This window comes from Heterodontus francisci, chromosome 8 (genome assembly GCF_036365525.1).
Source record: "Heterodontus francisci isolate sHetFra1 chromosome 8, sHetFra1.hap1, whole genome shotgun sequence".
Classification (NCBI taxonomy): Eukaryota; Metazoa; Chordata; class Chondrichthyes; order Heterodontiformes; family Heterodontidae; genus Heterodontus; species Heterodontus francisci.
The window spans coordinates 22772736-22795157 of NC_090378.1; the positions used below are offsets into that span (position 1 = coordinate 22772736).

At 45.4% G+C, this 22422-nt stretch overlaps 1 protein-coding gene across 6 annotated transcripts in view; it reads left to right on the forward strand.

The window, feature by feature from the left end:
• Window positions 1-22422, forward strand: part of rpap2 (RNA polymerase II associated protein 2) — a 158117-nt gene that overhangs the window by 28837 nt on the left and 106858 nt on the right. For all 6 annotated transcript variants that reach the window (XM_068036774.1, XM_068036775.1, XM_068036777.1 and 3 more), the window contains exons 5-6: window positions 839-927; window positions 19012-19044. In XM_068036774.1, coding sequence (XP_067892875.1) covers window positions 839-927; window positions 19012-19044 — 122 coding nt within the window. The remainder of the gene's footprint in view (window positions 1-838; window positions 928-19011; window positions 19045-22422) is intronic.

Consider the following 22422-nt stretch of genomic DNA (forward strand, 5'->3'; position numbering starts at 1 on the left):
TAAATGAATAGAAAATAAAACTGGTCCACAACTATTGAACATATATTTTCCTTTAGAAGCAAGTCAAATGATTATCATTTTTAAAAAGGCAGAGATAAAGACATAGATTTTTGATCTGAACAGTCAGCATTATATGTTTCAACACATTCAAATTCTTCTTTCAATATCAACTGCCTATTGCAGAATTGGCATCATTAAACTGTAGTAATTGTAATAGCTTTTGCTTTGACAAGCCATGCAATTTTATGGTAATTTGATAGTCATAATTTCTAACCTCTATATTCTATGTTGTCTTGCAAGGAGGCCACAAGACATGAATGTGTTTACTGTACTGTTGAATATCCTGGTGAAAAAATTGTTGAATAACTGATCCCCGCATCCTACAGTTGATGACCTTTTATTATGATTAAACTTGGGGCTCAAAAGCTGTCACTGGCTGATAACTGCTGGTAAATTTTTGAATGATGAAATAAAAGGTGACAAACTCTTTTTGAATGACAAAAATTTGAAGAGTGGTACAGTGGGACCTCTTGGTCTACTGTTTTACCATTCAGTGACTCCAGCTAGAAAGTGCTGCCCATCAATTTGTCTCTGCAGCCCTCACAATCCAATAACCTATGCACACTTGGGCAAGGTACAAACTCAGAGCCGATGCCTGTTAAATCATATTGCAAATTATGATCATAAGGAACTGGGGTAGGGTGAAAATTAAAGGAAAATCTTCAGAGAATTTAGAAGGTGCCTGCTTTTAGATGTTTAAGTTGAAGATAAGGTGATCTCTGGAAATGTAAACAAATTAAAATGTGCAACTAAATAAGACCTTTTACTATTTTAACAGCATTTTTGCAGCAATTTTTGTTACAAAGCTTCCAAATATTTAGAAGCTCAGATTCCAAAGAACCCATTATGGTCACGGGGACAAGAAAGGTGAGGTATTTGTTTTAAATTTGTGATTTCTAGCTATAATATATTTGAATTTAATTCAGTCATTAACAGTATAGGAAGCCATTAGGTCCATGCTCTCTGCAGAACAGCCTCTAGAACCAGGGGACACAATCTCAAAATAAAGGGCAAGCCATTTAGGACTGAGATGAGGATAAACTTCGTCATTCAGAGGGTGGTGAATCTTTGGAATTCTCTGCCTCATATGGTGATGGATGCTCAGTCACTGAATGAGTTCAAGACAGAGATTGCTAATGACATCAAGGGATATGGGGATAGTGTGGTTATATGGCATTGAGGTAGACAATCATACATGATCTAGAATGGTTGAGCAGGCTCAAAGGGCTGAATGGCCTACTCCTGTATTCCTAATCCGGTCAGTCCTAGTCCCTCACTTGATCCCCGTAGCCCTGCAAGGTTATTTCCTTCAAGTGCTCATCCAATTTCCTTTTGAAATCATTGATTGTCTCTGCTTCCACCACCCTTGTAGGCAGAGTGTTCCAGATCATTACCACTCGTTGCGTTAAAAAAAAAGTTCCTCCTCACATTTCCCCTGCATCTCTTGCCCAAAACCTTCAATCTGTGTCCTAGTCCTTGTACCATCAGTTAAAGGGAACAGTTTTTCCTGGTCTAACTTATCTTAGCCCGTCATAATCTTGTACACCTCTGCCAAATCTCTCTGAATCTCCTTTGCTCCATGGAGAGCAACCCTAGCTTTTTAAACCGAACCTTGTAACTAAAAGCCCCCATCCCTGGAACCATTCTGGTAAATCTGAATGCAATACTGTAGTTGAGGCCTAATGGCAGCAGTGTGTACCATCTACAAGGTGCACAGCAGCAACGCACCAAGGCTCCTTAGACAGCACCTTCCAAACCTGTGACCTCTACCACCTAGAAGGACAAAGGGCAGCAGTTGCATGGGAACATCGCCACCTGCAAGTTCCCCTCCAAGCCACACACCATCCTGACTTTTTTATTCATTCATGGGATGTGGGTGTCGCTGGTCTGGCGAGGCTAGCATTTATTGCCCATCTCCAATTGCCCTAGAGAAGTTGGTGGTGCGCTGCCTTCTTGAACTGCTGCAGTCCATGTGGGGTAGGTACAGCCATAGTGCTGTTGGGAAGGGAGTTCCAGTATTTTGACCCAGCAACAGTGAAGGAATGGCGATATAGTTCCAAGTCAGGATGGTGTGTGACTTGGAGGGGAACTTGCAAGTGGTGGTGTTCCCATGCATTTGCTGCCCTTGTCCTTCTAGTTGATAGAGGTCGTGGGTTTGGAAGGTGCTGTCTAAGGAGCCTTGGTGCATTGCTGCAGTGCATCTTGTAGATGGTATACACTGTTGCCACTGTGCGGTGGTGGAGGGAGTGAATGTTTGTTTGTAGATGGGGTGCCAATCAAGCGGGCTGCTTTGTCCTGGATGGTGTCGAGCTTCTTGTGTTGTTGGAGCTGCACCCATCCAGGCAAGTGGAGAGTATTCCATCACACTCCTGACTTGTGCCTTGTCGATGGTGGACAGGCTTTGGGGAGTCAGGAGGTGAGTTACTCACTGCAGGATTCCTAGCCTCTGACCTGCTCTTGCAGTCACGGTATTTATATGGCTACTCCAGTTCAGTTTCTGGTCATTGATAGCCCCTAGAATGTTGATAGTGGGGGATTCAGCAATGGTAATGCCATTGAATGTCATGGGGAGATGGTCATTGCCTGCCACTTGTGTGGCGCGAATGTTACTTGCCACTTATCAGCCCAAGCCTGATATTGTCCAAGTCTTGCTGCATTTCTGCACGGACTGCTTCAGTATCTGAGGAGTCACGAATGGTGCTGAACATTGTGCAATCATCAGTGAACATCCAGACTTCTGACCTTATGATTGAAGGAAGGTCATTGATGAAGCAGCTGAAGATGGTTGGGCTGAGGACACTACCCTGAGGAACTCCTGCAGTGATGTCCTGGAGCTCAGATGATTGACCTCCAACAACCACAACCATCTTCCTTTGCGCTAGGTATGACTTCAACCAGCGGAGGGTTTTCCCCCTGATTCCCATTGACCTCAGTTTTGCTAGGGCTCCTTGATGCCATACTCCGTCAAATGCTGCCTTGATGTCAAGGGCAGTCACTCTCCCCTCACCTCTTGAGTTCAGCTCTTTTGTCCATGTTTGAACCAAGGCTGTAATGAGATCAGGAGCTGAGTGGCCCTGGCGGAACCCAAACTGAGCGTCACTGAGCAGGTTATTGCTAAGCAAGTGCTGCTTGATGGCACTGTTGATGACACCTTCCATCACTTTTCTACTGATTTGAGAGTAGGCTGATGGGGTGGTAATTGGCGGGTTGGACTTGTCCTGCTTATTGTGTACAGGACATACCTGGGCAATTTTCCACATTGCAGGGTAGATGCCAGTGTTGTAGCTGCACTGGAACAGCTTTGCTAGGGGTGTGGCAAGTTCTGGAGCACAGGCCTTCAGTACTATTTCCAGAATATTGTCAGGGCCCATAGCTTTTGCAGTATCCAGTGCCTTAAGTTGTTTCTTGATATCATGTGGAGTGAGTCGAATTGGCTGAAGTCTGGCATGTGTGATGCTGGGGACTTCAGGAGGGGGCCGAGATGGATCATCAACTCGGCACTTCTGGCTGAAGATTGTTGCAAGTGCTTCAGCCTTATCTTTTGCACTGATGTGCTGGGCTCCCCCATCATTGAGGATGGGGATATTTGTGGAGCCCCCTCCTCCAGTTAGTTGTTTAATTATCCACCATCATTCATAGCTGGATGTGGCAGGACTGCAGAGCTTCGATCTGATCCGTTGGTTATGGGGTCGCTTAGCTCTGTCTATCGCATGCTGCTTACACAGTTTGACACGCAGATAGTCCTGCGTGGTAGCTTCACTAGGTTGACACCTGATTTTGAGGTATGCCTGGTGCTGCTCCTGGCATGCCCTCCTGCACTCTTCATTGAACCAGGGTTGGTCTCCTGGCTTGATGGTAATGGTAGAGTGGGGGATATGCTGGGCCATGAGGTTACAGATTGTGGTTGAGTACAATTCTGCTGCTGCTGATGGCCCACAGTGCCTCATGGATGCCTAGTTTTGCATTGCTAGATCTGTTTCCAATATGTCCCATCTAGCACGGTGATAGTGCCACACAACACTAAGGAAGGAATCCTCAGTGTGAGGATGGGACTTCGTCTCCACAACGACTGTGTGGTGGTCACCCCTACCAATACTGTCATGGACAGATGCATCTGCGGCAGGCAGATTGGTGAGAATGAGGTCAAGTATGTTTTCCCCTCTTGCTGGTTTCCTCACCACCTGCCGCATACCCAGTCTAGCAGATATGTCCTTCAGGACTCGGCCAGCCCAGTCAGTAGTGGTGCTACCGAGCCACTCTTGGTGATGGACATTGAAGTCCCCCACCCAGAGTACATTCTGTGCCCTTGCCACCCTCAGTGCTTCCTCCAAGTGCTGTTCAACATGCTGACTCTTGGGCTGAGGGAGGGCGGTAGGTGGTAATCAGCAGGAGGTTTCCTTGTCCATGTTTGACCTCACTTGGAACTATATCGCCATTCCTTCACTGTTGCTGAGTCAAAATCCTTGAACTCCCTTCCCAAAAGCACTGTAGGTGTACCTACCACACATGGACTGCAGTGGTTCAAGAAGGCAGCTCACCACCACCTTTTCAAAGGCAATTAGGGATAGGCAATAAATGCTGGCCTAGCCAGTAATGCCCACATCCCAGGAATGAATAAAAAAAATCAGAGCTTTATAAGGGATCAGCATAACTTTCCTGCTCTTGTGCTCTAAACCTCTCTGAAGCCCAAGATCCCATATGCTTTGCTAACCACTCTCTCAATATGTCCTGCCACCTTCAAAGATCAATGCACCCCCAGATCCCTCTGTTCCTGCACCCTCTTTAGAACTGCACCATTAAGTCTATATTGCCTCAACCTGTCTCTACCAAAATGTGTTGGCTCACATTTGTCTGTAATCAGATTCCATCTGCCCATTCTGCAAACCTATCTATGTCCTGTTGCAGGTGGTTTGCATCATCTTCACTGTTTGCCACATCTACAAGTTTGGTGTCATCAGGAAATTTTGAAATTCTACTGTGTATTTAAAGATCCAAGTCATTTATATATAGCCAAAAAGCAGTAGTCCTAGCACTGACCCTTGGGGAATACCACTGTCTACCATCCTCCAGTCTGGAAAGCAACCATTTACCATGACCTGCTGTTTTCTGTCCTTAAGCCAATTTTTAAAAATCAAATCGGACTCTGCCCCTCCTAATTCCATGATCCTCAATTTTGTTAACCAGCCTTTTATCAAACGCTTACTTAAAATCCATTAACACAATATCCACCACATTCCCTTCATATGCCTTCTCGGTTACTTCATCAAAAACTTCAGTTAGATTAGTCAAGCTTGATCTACCTTTTACAAATCAGTGTTAGGAACATCGGAACAGGAGTAGGCCATTCAGCCTGTCAAGCCTGCTCTGCCATTCAATAAGATCATGGCTGATCTGATGGTAACCTCAACTCCACTTGCCCGCCTGCCCCCAATAACCTTTCACCCCGTTGCTTATCAAGAACCTATCTACCTCTGCCTTAACAATATTCAAAGGCTCTGCTTGCAATGCCTTTTGAGGAAGAGAGCTCCAAAGACCCTCTGAGAAAAAATGTCATCTCCTTTGTCTTAAATGGGCGACTCCTTATTTTTAAACAGTGACCCCGAGTTCTAGATTCTTCCACGAGAGGAAACATCCTTTCCACATCCATTCTGTCAAGACCCCTCAGAATCTTATGTTTAATCAAGTCGCCTGTTACTCTTCTAAACTCCAGTGGATACAAGCAGAGTCTGTGCAACCTTTCATCATGAGACAACCCGCCCATTCCAGGTATTAGTCTAGTAAACCTTCTCTGAACTGCTTCCAATGCATTTATGTCTGTCCTTAAATAAGGAGACCAATATTGAATGCAGTACTCCAGATGTGGTCTCACCAGTCCTCTGTATAACTGAAGCATTGCCTCCCTACTTTTGGATTCAATTCCCTCAAAATAAATGATAACATTCTATTTGCTTTCCTAATTACTTGCTGAACCTGCACAGTAATCTTCTGTGATTCATGCACTCGGACATCCAGATCCCTCTGCATCTCAGAGCTCAGTATTCTCTCACCATTTTAATTGGTCCCCACATACAAATCATTTATATAGATTGTGAACAGCTGTGGCCCTAGCACTGATCACTGTGGTACCCTACTATTAACAGCCTGCCATCCTGGGAGTGACCCATTTATTCCTACTCTCTGCGTTCTGTCTGTTAACCAATTTTCAATCCATACTAGTATATTACCCCCAATCCTATGTGCTCTGATTTTGTTTACTCACCTCCTGTATGGGACCTTATCAAAAGCCTTCTGAAAATCCAAATATACCCATCCACTGGTTCTCCTTTATCTATGCTACGAGTAATATCCTCAAAAAACTGAGGTTTGTCAAACACTATTTCCCTTTCATAAATCCATGTTGATTCTGCCCAATTTTACCATTATTTTCTAAGTGTCCAGTTATCACATCCTTTATAATAGATTCTAACATTTTCCTTACTACTGACATCAAACTAACAGGTCTGTCGTTCTCCACTCTTCCTCTCTTCTTAAATAGTGGAGTTACATTTGCTACTTGCCAGAATCTATAGAATTTTGAAAAATAACCACCAATTCATCCACTATCTCTATGGCCACCTCCTTCAACACTTTGGGATATAGCTGGTCCAGGGGATTTATCAACAAAGAACAAAGCCAAATAAAATTACAGCACAGGAACAGGCCCTTCGGCCCTCCAAGCCTGCGCCGATCCAGATCCTCTATCTAAACATGTCGCCTATTTTCTAAGGGTCTGTATCTCTTTACTTCCTGCCCATTCATGTATCTGTCTAGATACATCTTAAAAGACGCTATCGTGCCCGCGTCTACCACCTCCGCTGGCAACGCGTTCCAGGCACCCACCACCCTCTGCGTAAAGAACTTTCCACGCATATCCCTCCTAAACTTTTCCCCTCTCACTTTGAACTCGTGACCCCTAGTAATTGAATCCCCCACTCTGGGGGAAAAAGCTTCTTGCTATCCACCCTGTCTATACCTCTCATGATTTTGTACACCTCAATCAGGTCCCCCCTCAACCTCCGTCTTTCTAATGAAAATAATCCTAATCTGCTCAACCTCTCTTCATAGCTAGCGCCCTCCATACCAGGCAACATCCTGGTGAACCTCCTCTGCACCCTCTCCAAAGCATCTACATCCTTTTGGTAATGTGGCGACCAGAACTGCACGCAGTATTCCAAATGTGGCCGAACCAAAGTCTTATACAACTGTAACATGACCTGCCAACCGTTATACTCAATACCCCATCCGATGAAGGAAAGCATGCCGTATGCCTTCTTGACCACTCTATTGACCTGCATTGCCACCTTCAGGGAACAATGGACCTGAACACCCAAATCTCTCTGTACATCAATTTTCCCCAGGACGTTTCCATTTACTGTATAGTTCACTCTTGAATTGGATCTTCCAAAATGCATCACCTCGCATTTGCCCTGATTGAACTCCATCTGCCATTTTTCTGCCCAACTCTCCAATCTATTTATATTCTGCTGTATTCTCTGACAGTCCCCTTCACTATCTGCTACTCCACCAATCTTAGTGTCGTCTGCAAACTTGCTAATCAGACCACCTATACTTTCCTCCAAATCATTTATGTATATCCCAAACAACAGTGGTCCCAGCACGGATCCCTGTGGAACACCACTGGTCACACGTCTCCATTTTGAGAAACTCCCTTCCACTGCTACTCTCTGTCTCCTGTTGCCCAGCCAGTTCTTTATCCATCTAGCTAGTACACCCTGGATCCCATGCGACTTCAGTTTCTCCATCAGCCTACCATGGGGAACCTTATCAAACGCCTTACTGAAGTCCATGTATATGACATCTACAGCCCTTCCCTCATCAATCAACTTTGTCACTTCCTCAAAGAATTCTATTAAGTTGGTAAGACATGACCTTCCCTGCACAAAACCATGTTGCCTATCACTGATAAGCCCATTTTCCTCCAAATGGGAATAGATCCTATCCCTCAGTATCTTCTCCAGCAGCTTCCCTACCACTGACGTCAGGCTCACCGGTCTATAATTACCTGGATTTTCCCTGCTACCCTTCTTAAACAAGGGGACAACATTAGCAATTCTCCAGTCCTCCGGGACCTCACCCGTGTTTAAGGATGCTGCAAAGATATCTGTTAAGGCCCCAGCTATTTCCTCTCTCGCTTCCCTCAGTAACCTGGGATAGATCCCATCCGGACCTGGGGACTTGTCCACCTTAATGCCTTTTAGAATACCCAACACTTCCTCCCTCCTTATGCCGACTTGACCTAGAGTAATCAAACATCTGTCCCTAACCTCAACATCCGTCATGTCCCTCTCCTCGGTGAATACCGATGCAAAGTACTCGTTTAGAATCTCACCCATTTTCTCTGACTCCACGCATAACATTCCTCCTTTGTCCTTGAGTGGGCCAATCCTTTCTCTAGTTACCCTCTTGCTCCTTATATATGAATAAAAGGCTTTGGGATTTTCCTTAACCCTGTTTGCTAAAGATATTTCATGACCCCTTTTAGCCCTCTTAATTCCTCGTTTCAGATTGGTCCTACATTCCCGATATTCTTTCAAAGCTTCGTCTTTCTTCAGCCTCCTAGACCTTATGTATGCTTCCTTTTTCCTCTTAGCTAGTCTCACAATTTCACCTGTCATCCATGGTTCCCTAATCTTGCCATTTCTATCCCTCATTTTCACAGGAACATGTCTCTCCTGCACGCCAATCAACCTCTCTTTAAAAGCCTCCCACATATCAAATGTGGATTTACCTTCAAACAGCTGCTCTCAATCTACAGTCCCCAGCTCCTGCCGAATTTTGGTATAGTTGGCCTTCCCCCAATTTAGCACTCTTCCTTTGGGACCACTCTCGTCTTTGTCCATGAGTATTCTTTTAACAGTTAACTTTTCAAGTACTACCTCTTTGCTAATACTAATTTCTTTCAGTTCCTCAGTTTCACAAGTTGCCTAGAATTTCCGGGAGATTTTCTATATCTTTCATGAGGACAGACACAAAGTCATTGTTTAGTTTCTCTGCTTTTTCTCTGTTCTCCACTATAAATTCTCCGGTCTCCACCTGTAATGGACCCACATTTGTCCTAGCTAATCTTTTCCTTTTCACATACCTAAAGAAGTTTTTACAGTCTGCCTTTGTTTCTCACTAGCTTACATTCATATTCTCTTTTCCCTTTCTTTATCAGTTTCTTGGTCATCCTTTGTGGAGTTCTAATTTGGTTCCAATCTTCAGGCTTACCAGTTTTTCTGGCATCCTTGTTTGATCTAATGCAATCTTTAACTTTTGTTAGCCATGGTTGATTCACCTTTTCCATTGGGTGTTTGTGCCTTAGAGGAAGATATATCTGTTGTAGACCATGTAGTATTTCTTTAAATACTAGCCATTGCCTGTCTACCGTCAAATCTGTGTGTATTTTCCTGATCCATCATAGCCAACTTGCCCCTTATAGCTTCATAGTTTCCCTTGTTCAAATTTGAGACCCTAGTTTCAGAATAGACTATATCACACTCTAATTTAATGTGAAATTCTATCATATGGTCACAATTTCCCAAAGGCTCCTTTACAGCAAGGTTATTAATTAGCCCTTTCTCATTATATAATCTAAAATAGCCCGATCCCTAGTTGGTTCTTCAACGTACTGCTCCAGAAACCCATCTCATGTACACTCCAGGAATTCATACTCCACAGCATTAGTGCTGATTAGGTTTACCCAGTCTATATGTAAATTGAAGTTGCCCATCATTACTGTATTACTCATGTTAAATAGAGTTTTATAGAGTCAGAGTTTTACAGCACAGAAGCAGACCCTTTGGCCCAATGCGCCTGCGCCGACCATCAAGCACCCGTCCTAACTAATCCCATTTCCCTGCACTTGACCCGTAGCCTTGTATGTTATGGCATTTCAAGTGCTCGTCTAAATATTTCTTGAATGTCGTGAGTGTTCCTGCCTTTACCACTCCTTCAGGCAGTGTGTTCCAGATTCCAACCACCCTCTGGGTGAAAAAATTGCTCCTCAACTCCCCTCTAAACCTCCTGCCCCTTACCTTAAATCTATGCCCCCTGGTTATTGACACCTCTGCTAAGGGAAAAAGTTTCTTCCTATCTAACCTATCAATGCCCCTCATAATTTTGTATACCTCAATCAGGTTCCCCCCTCAGCCTTCTCCGCTCCAAGGAAAACAACCCCAGCCTATCTAGTCTGTCTTCATAACTGAAATGCTCCAGCCCAGGCAACATCCTGGTGAATCTCCTCTGCACCCTCTCCATTGCAATCACATCGGGCGGCACAGTGGCGCAGTGGTTAGCACTGCAGCCTCACATTTCCAGGGACCCGGGTTCGATTCCGGGTACTGCCTGTGTGGAGTTTTGCAAGTTCTCCCTGTGTCTGCGTGGGTTTTCTCCGGGTGCTCCGGTTTCCTCCCACAAGCCAAAAGACTTGCAGGTTGGTAGGTAAATTGGCCATTATAAATTGTCACTAGTATAGGTAGGTGGTAGGGAAATATAGGGACAGATGGGGATGTTTGGTAGGAATATGGGATTAGTGTAGGATTAGTATAGGTGGGTGGTTGGTGGTCGGCACAGACTCGGTGGGCCGAAGGGCCTGTTTCAGTGCTGTATCTCTAATCTAATCTAATCTAATCCTTCCTATAGTGTGGCAACCAGAACTGTTCATAGTACTCCAGCTATGGCCTAACCAGCGTTTTATACAGCTGTAACATAACCTCCCTGCTCTTATATTCTATGCCTCGACTAATAAAGGCAAGTATCCCATATGCCTTCCTAACCACCTTATCTACCTGTGCTGCTGCCTTCAGTGATCTATGGACAAGCACTCCAAGGTCCCTCTGACCCTCTGTACTCCCTAGGGACCTGCCATCCCTTGTATATTCCATTGCCTTGTTAGACCTCCTAAAGTGCATCACCTCACACTTCTCAGGATTAAACTCCATTTACCACTGCTCTGCCCATTTTACCAGCCCATTCTATATTGTCCTGTAGTCTAAGGCTTTTCTCACTATTTACAACACCACCAATTTTCGTGTCATCTGCGAACTTACTGATCATCCCTCCTTTATTCTTGTCTAAATCATTAATGTACACTACAGACAGTAAGGGTCCTAGCACCGATCCCTGCGGTACACCACAGGTCACAGGCTTCCACTCGCAGAAACAACCCCCTACCATTGCCCTCTGCCTCCTGCCACTAAGCCAATTTTGAATCCAATTTGCCTAATTACCCTGGATCCCATGGGCCTTTACTTTCTTAGCTAATCTCCCATGTGGGACCTTATCAAAAGCCTTACTGAGGTCCACGTAGACTACATCAACTGCTTTACCCTCATCTACACCTCTAGACACCTCCTCGAAAAATTCAATCGAATTTGTTAGACACGATCTCCCCCTGACAAAGCCATGCTTACTATCCCTGATTAATCCCTGCCTCTCCAAATGGAGATTAATCCTGTCTCAGAATTTTTTCCAATAATTTCCCTACCACTGATGTTAGACTCACTGGTTTGTAATTACCTGGTTCATCCCTACTACCCTTCTTAAATAATGGTACCACATTCGCTGTCCTCCAATCCTCTGGTACCTCTCCTGTGGCCAGAGAGGATCTGAAAATTTGTGTCAGAGCTCATGCTATCTCCTCCCTTGTCTCACATAGCAGCCTGGCATACGTCTCATCTGGGCCTGGGGATTTATCCACCTTCAAGCCTGCTAATACAGCTTGTACTTCCTCCTTTCCAGTGCTACTTTGATCACGTATATCACAATCCCCTTACCTGATCACTACACCTACATCGTCCCTCTCCATAGTGAGCACAGATGAAAAATAATCATTCAAAACCTCACCTTTGTCCTCCGGCTCCACACACAGATTGCCTCTTTGATCCCTAATGGGCCCCACTTTTTCCCTGGTTATCCTCTTGCCCCTAACATACTTATAAAACGCCTTGGAATTTTCCTTTATCTTGTCTGCCAGTGATTTTTCATGCCCCCTCTTTGCTCTCCTTATTACTTTTTTTTTTAAGTACTCCCCTACACTTTCTATACTCCTCTAGGGCCTCTGCTGTTTTCAGCATTCTGAATCTGCCATGTGCTTCCTTTTTTTTCCCCTTATCCAATCCTCTATATCCCTTGACATCCAGGGTTCCCTTGACCTGTTGGTCCTACTCTTCACCTTTACAGGAACATGCTGCACCTGAACCCTCACAATTTCCCTTCTAAATGACTCCCACTGGTCTGATGTAGACTTTCCTACAAGAAGCTGCTCCCAGTTCACTTTGGCCAGATCCTGTTTTATCATATTGAAATCTGCCTTCCCCCAATTCAGTACTCTTATTTCCGGACCCTCTATGTCCTTTTCCATAACAACCTTAAATCTTAGAGTTATGGTCACTATCCCCGAAATGCTCCCCCACTACCAGTTCTACCACTTGTCTGACTTCATTCCCTAGGATGAAGTCCAGTACCGCTCCTCCTCTTGTAGGACTCTCTACGTGCTGGCTCAAAAAGCTCTCCTGAATGCACTTGAAGAATTCCGCCCCCTTTTAACCTTTTTGCACTAATACTATCTCCTCTAATAGAGGGGAAGTTGAAATCCCTGACTATTATTTCCCTATTATTATTGCACCTCTGAGATTTGCCTACATATCTGCTCCTCTACCACTGCCTGACTGTTTGGAGGCCTGTAGTACACTCCCAGCCAAGTAATAGTCCCCTTTTTGTTTTTAAGTTCTACCCATATGCCCTCATTAGAGGAACCTTCTCGGATATCATTCCTCCTTACTGCAGTAATTGTCTCTTTAATCAACAGTGCAATGCCACCTCCTCTTTTACCCCCTCCCCTATCACGTCTGAAGATTCTATACCCTGGGGTATTAAGCTGCCAGTCCTGCCCTTCCCTCAACCAAGTCTCAGTATCATATTCCCATGTGTTAATCAGCACCCTCAATTCATCTGCCTTACTAGTAAGACTCCTTGAATTAAAATAGATACAATCCAGCCTTGCATTATTTGCCTGAGCCTTAACAGATCCACATTTACTCTGTCCTCCGGACTGACCTAGCTTCACATTTATATTTGATTGTACATCACCCCCTCTGTATCCAATCCCCCTGCCAAATTAGTTTAAACCCAACCCCCCCAACAGTACTAGCAAACCTCCCAGCAAGGATGCCGGTCCCCTTCTGGTTCAGGTGCAACCTCTCAATCTTATACAGATCCCACCTTTGCCAGAAGCAGGCCCAGTGATCCAAGAATCTAAAGCCCTCCCTCCTGCACCATCTCCCCAACCATGCATTCATCTGCTCTAACCTCCTATTCATATACTCACTAGCCCTGGAAGTAACTGAGATAGCAACCTTTGAGGTCCTACTTTTTAATCTACTGCCTAGCTCCCTAAGTTCTTTTTGCAGGACCTCATCCCTGTTTCTACCTATGTCGTTGGACCAACATGGACCACAGCCTCTGGCTGTGCACCCTCACCCTCCAGAATACTTTGGAGCCGCTCAGTGATATCCAAGATCCTTGCACCAAGGAGGTAACATACCATCCTGGAATCACGTCTGTGACCACAGAAACGCCTATCTGTTCCTCTAACCATAGAATCCCCTACCACTATTGCTCTTTTGTCCCTTTTTCTCCCTCCCAGCACAGCTGAGTCAGCCATGACATTTCAGTCATGACTCTCGGTGCATTCTCCAGAGGAACCCTCTCCCCCATTGGTACTTAGAACTGAAAGTCCCTCTGGGGACTCCTGCACTACCTGCCCTGACTACTTTGTCTGTCCAGCATCCACCAGGTCACCCCCCGACTGTGCTCGCCTAGGCACCGGCTTGACTACCTCCTGAAATGTGCCATCCATGTAGTCCTCCACCTTGCGGATGCACCACAGTGACTCCAGCCGCCACTTGAGCTCCGAAACCCGAAGCTCAAGCTTTTGCAACCGGAGACACTTTCTGCAGCCATGTTCACCAAGGTCCCATGGCACTTCCACGACTTCCCACATTGCCACTACTGTTTGGTCGGTAAACAACTCCCACTGATGTTTGCTGATACTTGCTGTTTCTTAACTCCACCCAAACTGCTTCCACATCTTCATCCTTCGACCGAAGATCCTCTCACTCATGTACTAATCTCATCCCTTATTAAGAAAACTAGCCCACCTCCTTTTCCTTTTTGCCTATCCTTCCAAAATGATGAATATCCTTGCATATTCAGTTCCCAATCTTAGTCACCCTGTAGCCAGTTCTCTGTAATGGCAATTAAATCATACCCAGTTACCTCAATTTGTGCCTTCAAATCATCAACCTTGTTGCGAATGTTGCGTGCATTCAGATTGAGTGCGTTTGAGTCTGTCTTTTTAACATTTTGCATTCTGATCCGATTTGATACGTGCCTTTGCTTAGTCTCTCTTCTAATTTCACTTACTGCTGTTCAACCTCCTGTTACCAGTTTTGCTTCCCTCCAATCTGAGCACCCTTTCAGTTTCCCATCTTAATAGAGCATCACTGCCTAAGGCTGAAAGAAACTTACTTTACCTTAATTAACTCAAACCTCTCCAAGTGCCTGTTGATTTTTTTTCCCCTCAGTGTTGTTTCTAAAACCTTCCCCACCACTGATGTTAAACTACCTGGCATGTGTGTTGCTAAGACTGTCCTTACACCCTTTCTTGAATAAGGGTATCACATTTGCCACTCTTCAATCCTCTGGCACCTCCCCATATCTAGGGAAGATTGAAAGATTATGGGAAACCCTTCCGCGATCTCCATCCCCACTTCCTTTAGAAAGCTATCTGGATCAGATGACCTATCTACCCTAAGCATAGCCAGCTTTTCTACCTCCTCCCTCTCAATTTTTACCCTATCCATTGCCTCTACTCTCTTTGGCTTCTACTGATATTTTGTCAGATTCCTCTTCCTTAGTAAACACCAATACAAAGTACTCATTAAGTATTCTAGCTTTGCCCTGTGCTTCTAAGCATAATTACCCTCTTTGTCCCTAATAGGGCCCTACTCCACCTCTTCTTACCTGCTTACTATTTACATGCCGGTAGAAGATTTTTGGATCCCTTTTACGTTGACTGCCATTCTATTCTCATTCTCTCTTTGCCAGTCTTATTTTCCTCTTTACTTCCCCTCTAGTTATTATATTTAGCCTGGTTCTAACTTGAAGAATTCACCTGACATGCATCATACACCCTCTTTTTTTGTTTCATCATTATCTCTATCCCCCTCATCATCCAATGCGCCCTATTTTTGGTTTTCCTATTTTTCATCCCTGTTGGGATGTAGTTAGCCTATACCTGAACATCTCTTCCTTAAAGATCACCCATTGTTCCATTACAGTTTTTCTTGTCAGTCTTTGGTTCCATTTTATCCTGGCTAGATCCCTTCTGATGGCATTGAAATTAGCCCTTTTTGAAACTAACAGTTCTTGCTTATATCATTCCTGCTTTTCTGCATTACGAGTCTAAACCTTACGATACGATGATCACTCTTACCTAAGTGCTCGCCCACTTGGCCCACCTTGTTTCCCAGTGCTGGATCCAGCAATGTCTCCTTCCTAGTTGGGGTGAGAACATACTGACCAAGAAAATTCCTCTGAACATAATTCAGAAATTCTTCCTCCTCCTTTTCCTTTACTCTAACATTATCCCAATTGATATTTGGATAATTAAAGTCGCCCAATATATAGTTCTATAGTTCTTGCACATTTGTGATTTCCTTGCAGATTTGCTCTTCTATCTCTCCCTCTCTATTTGGAGGCCTATAGAATACCCCAGTGGCGTGACCATGCCTTGTTTGCTTCTTAACTCTAACCAAATGGATTCTGTCCTTGCCCCTCAAGGATATCCTGTCTTTCCAACACTGCAATGAATCAGTAGTCGGACCCCACCTCCTCTTTTTCCGTCTCTATCTTTTCGGAACATTTTATATCCTTGTATACTAAGTGCACAGTCCTCACCATTTTTAAGCCAAGTCTCCATTATTGCCAATACATCATATTCCCATACAGCTATTTGTGCTTGTAGCTCACCAACCTTATTCACCACACTTTCTGCGATTACATACATTCATTGTAATCCTGTCTTGTAAGTGTTGCTGTTCAAGGGGACTTGGGTGTGTTCGTACAAGGAACACAAAAAGGTTAGCGTGCGGGTACAGCTAGCAATTAGGAAGGCAAATGGCATGTTGGCCTTTATTGCAAGGGGAGTGGAGCACAGGAATAAAGAAGTCTTGCTATAATTGTACAGGGTTTTTGTGAGGCCACATCTGGAGTACTGTGCGCAGTTTTGGTCTCCACATTTGAGAAAGGATATACTTGCATTGGAGGCGGTACAGCGAAGGTTCATTAAATTGGCCTCTGGGATGAGGGGGTTGTCCTCTGATGAGAAGCTGAGTAAATTGGGCTAATATTCTCTGGAGTTTAGAAGAATGAGAGACGATTTCATTTGAAACATACAAGATTCAGAAGGTGCTGGGTAGGGTAAACGCTGAGAGATTGTTTTTGCTAGTCGGGGCATCTAAAACACGGGGGCACAGTGTCAGGATAAGGGGCCGATCATTTAGGACTGAGATGAGGAGAAAGTACTTCACTCAAAGGGTTGTGAATCTTTAGAATTCTCTACCCCAGAGGTTTGTGGATGCTCCACCGTTAAATACATTTAAGGCTGGGATAGACATTTTTTGGTGTCTAAAGGAATCAAGGGACATGGTGAAAGCGCGGGAAAGTGGAGTTGAAGTCTAAGATCAGCCACAATTATATTGAATGGCGGAGCAGGCTCGATGGTCCATATGGTCTACTCCTCCCATTTCTTGTGTTATTGTATCTCTGCATTCCTCATAGCCCTTCTCACTCTGCTGCTATCTAAAATGGAACTACTCCCTTCTCTAGTACTGTCCAACACTCATATTATGCACCTTATTCCTCTTTTCTACTTGTACATGCTATGCCGATTTCCCCAGCCAATTTAGTTTAAACCTTCCCCAAACATACTAGCGAACCTCCCCGTGAGGACATTTGTCCCAGTCCTGTTGACGTGCAACCCTTCCCTTTTGAATAGGTGCCTTCTGCCCAAAAATGTTCCTAATGTCCCAAGAACCTGATGCCCTCCTTCTTACACCTTGCTTCAAGCCACGCATTGATCCTCCCAATCTTCCTATTTCTACACACTCTAGCGCGTGGTACTGGGAGTAATCCAGTAATTACTACCTTCAATGTCCTACTCTTTAACTTCCTCCCTAGCTCCTGAAAACCTGACCATAGGACCTCAACACCTGCCCTTGCTGTATCGTTGGTACCAATGTGTACCTCAACTTCTGGCTCACTCCCTTCCACCTGCAGAATATCCTGCACCCTCTCCATGATGTCCTTTACCCTGGCACCAGGAAGGCAACACATCCGATATGGTTACAGAAATGCCTGTTTATCCCCTTGACTATGGAATCTCCTATAACAAATGCATTTCTACACTTTGATGTTCCTTTCTGTATAGTCCCTTGCCTGTTGGTGCCATGATCTGGATTGTACTCCTCCAGAATATCGTCACTCCCAGCAGACTCCATTGTTGAGTATCTGTTTCAGAGTGGCACAAACACTGAAAACTCCTGCACCCCCTGCCTTTTCCTAGTCTTTCAGATGGCCACCCACCTATTATCGTGAACTCTTACTGCCTGTGGGGTGACCACCTTCTAGAAAGTACAATCCAGGAAATTCTGCTGCTCCCTGATGCTCCATAGTGACTTCAGCTGTCCCTTGAGCTCAGAAATTCTAGCTCGGGCTGAAGTAGCTGGAGACACTTCCTACACACATGGTCATCCAATATATGTGGAAATGTCTTGGAGTTCCCACATGGCACCGGAATTGCAAGCAACTGGTCGCAGTTGCCTATCCATGATGAGAAAAAGAAACCCTGTTCCCTATTTTGCAATTCAGTTAGTACCTTGTTTAAACTATTAATTTTAATTATTGCGTCTCGACCTGCTTTATGCTAATCTTCTTAGTTTACTTACTGATGTACTTGCCCTGATTGAAATTTTTAATTTCCCAGCTCGAAATTTGTATGAATGCACTAGTTTTAAAAGAAAGAGTAATACTCACCAACCAATCACTCACCTGCTCTTCTGTGACGTCACACTTTTTTGTTCCGAACCCCATCGGTTTACTCTGAACCCTCCAGAGCGCGCTCATCTCTGCCGCCGGTATCACTGTGCGCTCGCTCTCTGCGGCTGCTCTTTTATCTCTGCCACCAGTCTTGCTGTTAAAATTATTATTTAAAAAAATTATTTAAACTTTTAGTACTATTTATAAGGAAATGTAACAATGGAAATATAGTTAATCTGCATTTTAAGTTTAATTTTTTTAAATAAAAAGCAATTGTGAATCTAACATTTTGTGTCTAGTCAATAAAAAGGGAAAACATGGGTGACTGGGTGATGCTGTGAGTTGTTTCTGCTCTTTCCCCTTGGAATACTGTGTGGAGTTTGCAAGTTCTCCCTGTGACTGCATGGGTTTCCGCCGGGTGCTCTGGTTTCCTCCCACAGCCAAAAACTTGCAGGTTGATGGGTAAATTGGCCATTGTAAATTGCCCCTAGTATAGGTAGGTGTTAGGAGAATTGAGGGAAGGTGGGGATGTGGTCGGGAATATGGGATTAATGTAGGATTAGTATAAATGGGTGGTTGACGGTCGGCACAACTCGGTGGGCCGAAGGGCCTGTTTCAGTGCTGTATCTGTCTCTATAATACTGTTTAAAATCCAGCCTTAATGAAGGGAATGATGATCTCCTGTGTAGTGAGTTTGGGCAGTCTCTACTGTTACTGGAGAGGCTCAAGTGTGGCTGGTGTAAGAAAATGGAAAAACCTGTACAGTGAATATTTTTATTTTACTAGAAACGATTGTCTTTTGTATTGTAGATCTCCAGCATGCCGGTTACTAAAGGAACAAAGGTATCCAATGTTTTAATTAACGTTTTGTAAAGTACAATGGAACTTTTTTTGTTTGTTTAGAGTTTACAAGAACAACTTCATACCAAGAATGAGTAGTTTCAGGAAAACTTTTGTTTGTGACCACCTGCATATTACACAATGCACTCAAAAACGGTTGGACTAGAGAATTTATCAACCGATAACTTGTCATTTAATCAGTCATTGAGCAGTGATGAAAACACATGGTAATAGCACAGGTGATGCAATTTGTTTATCCTCTAATGTTCACTGTGATGTTTTCATTTAGGTTGAATTTTCAGGTCCTGCCAGGGCAAGAACTGAGGTAGGCAGGGGACGAAAATATTGGCTGGCATCTTGCTTTCCCACTGCCCTTCCCGGCACCAGCGAGTTTCACCAGGGCGGGGGGAAGGCGGCCCCAAGATCCTGCCCAATCCATTAACCACGGAAATTAAGATGGTCAAAGAGTTCATTGAGGGGCATGTTCAGAGTTTGACGGGTGCACGCTCTGTCTGGGATAGACCAGGTGCATGGATGCAGACACACAACGGGGAGCCAGTCATGACTGGCCCAGGGACTTAGATGGGCCCCACGTAAGGATGAATGGTGCAGTGGGGTCTTAGCCATTGGCACACAGGTGCCATCAGGCCCTCGCGGATTGCAGGGAGAGTGGTCAGTAAGCGCCTGGGCAGTGCAGGGCATTGTTGCCCTGCTGGCATTGATGGGACTATAAAGGTGTGGTAGTGGGGATGGGGCTGCTAAACTCATTGGGGTGGGTCACCTCAGCACAAGGAAGGCAGCAGCTGGCAATGGGGGCACGACTCTCAGATTTGGGACCAGTGCCAATGAGGAGCAACATCCTCCTCAGGAAGGCCAGAGCCACAGGCATCAGGAACGCAGAGGAGAGGGATGAGGGGCAGGAAGGAAACGGAGGCCATACCCTCAGCATAAGATCTATCACCGAAGATGGTGCTACCTTGAGATAACAAAGAACCAGTGCCGCAGGAGACTGTGACTCTCCAGGCAGATGGTCACAGACATCTGTGCCCTCGTCACCAAAAACCCCTCAGTACTGCTTGCCATGTCCTGCCAGTAGCCATCAAAGTCACTGTGACCTTGAACGTCTTCACTTCTGGCTCCTTCCAAGGATCAGCTGCAGACCTTGGTGGTATCTTGCAAACAGCTGTACACCACTGCATCTAGTAGCTCACTGCTCTATTTGCAAGAGCAGAACAGTACATTCAATTCCAGACAGACGCAGCACAGAGGCAGTGGGTTTCACCTCCATTGCTGGATTCCACCAGGTGCAGAGCATCATCGATTGCACCGTAGTGACCATCAAGGCCCTCAGTGACTGCCTAGTGAGATTCATCAACAGGTAGGGCTTCCACTCGCTCAACGTTCAACTGGTCTTTGACCACAACAAGAGCTTCCTGCATGTGTGCGCTTGCTTTCCTGGCAGTTGCCATGACTCCTTCCTCTGCCAGTTCAGGCTGCCGCAGCTCTTCATTCCACCCCCAAACTCCATGGATGGATTCTAGGGATAAGGGAGATCCCTTGAAGAGAGAGGTTCTCAGGGGTGAGTAGCTGAGACAGAGGTGCTGCAACTAAAGCCATCTGCTCACTAGGGCAACCATTGAGCAGGCCATTGGTTATCTGAATATGCGGTTCCAGAGCCTGGACCGGTTCGATGGCGCCCAGCAGTACACTCCAGCATGGGTCTCGCTCATTGTGGTGGTCTGCGCTCAACAAAACATGGCCCTCCAGAGAGGTGTGGACTTTGAAGACCACGAAGTGTTGGAAGTCCACAGCTTGTTGGAGGAAGAGGAGCAGGGAGAAGATGCAGCGCACAGAGGTGCCCTAGCTGTACAGGGAAGGTATCGGGGCTGCTCAAGTATCTTCTCAGGATGCCATCAACGTCAGGGATCAGCTGATCCCCTCTGACCCAGAGAAACAACATAGAATGCAACTCACTTTGAGCTGCCTGTGAGAACACTTCCATTGTAGACGCAGCATGGAGCAGGTCAACTCTTGCTGTCAGTGAAGGATGCATATCTGCCCAGAGGCCCCTTTCACCACCTCAACCCTCTTATGTACCACCATTAATAACTGGGGCTCATGTGTCAATATTTAGTGTGTTCCAAAAATTGCTTAAATGTACATTTACAAGTGAAAGAGATCCCAGTGATCCACTCAGTGCTCTGCCCAGTGCAGTGGCCTCTGCTCTCAGCCACTCGGTGCTTCAGTTGTGCCCTTGGAGGAGGCGGAGGCAACCTGCTCACTTGTCTCGGCTTGTAGCCGAGACTTACATGGTGGTTGTTCTTGTGGAGGTGCCATTGGGGGCACCACCAGAGGCTGCTACACCAGCGTCACTGCAGGGGCAGCCTCCATGGGCCCTGCTGCACAAATGCTTCCTCAGTCAGAAGGGCTAAGGAGGCTGTTGGTGGTGCCCCAGGAGGGGGGGCACCCTCATCCTCCTAGGTGGCAGCCTCAACCCTTGGCTGGCACCCCAGATAGCTGAAGCATCCACCAGCTGGGGCATAACTGGCATCCTATCCAGACATCTCTGTGGCGTGCATCCTGAAAACGCAGTGTGAGGTTCCTGCATGCAGCTCATGCTGCTGTATTTGGCTCCCCATGAGGTTGGCCAATCTCTCAGTGGAGGAGCTCATGCTAAAAACCCTGAACCGTGGTGGCGCACATGAGCTGGATGGACTGTTTCATCCTCTGACCATGCACTGCCCTAAGGAACTCTAACATGTGGGAGCACATCTGCTGGTCTCGGTAGAGCCTCCTTTCCTGTGACTCCTGAGGCCCTGCATCAAAATCAGGGCTGATGACTGCTTCTCTCCACATCTACCCCCCCCCCCCCCCCCCCACCCCAGGTGCAGGTTTGGGACTTTGGGACCCTGGAACTATCCCAACCTCCTTTTTCTGTCCCTGGAAAGAAAATCCTGCCTTTTGTTTTGGTGTTGTCTTATCTTTTAAAGTTGGTTTGCTAATTAAATGTGCTGACATTTGTTTAGGAGACTTGGACTTGGATCTAATTTCCTGAGATGCCTTAATGCCACGTGTGTGAAAGCGAGAGATAAAACAAAAAGTGTAATTTCATGAAATTTTTTGGTAGCAAAGGAGATGTAAGTTTTTAAAGAAGCTGCTGCTTAAAATGATTGACCAGGAGGTGGCGCATTTGCCTGTATATGTAGCTAAAGGTAAAACTTTTCCATTTTGCAATTGGAGGAAGAAAGTTGCCTGCAGCTGCACAGATGAACAAGTGAAGAGAAAAAGATTGGTGAAGACAAATGCAGGTCCCTTACAGTCAGAAACGAGAATTTATTATGGGGAACAAAGAAATGGCTGTCCAACTAAATGCATGCTTTG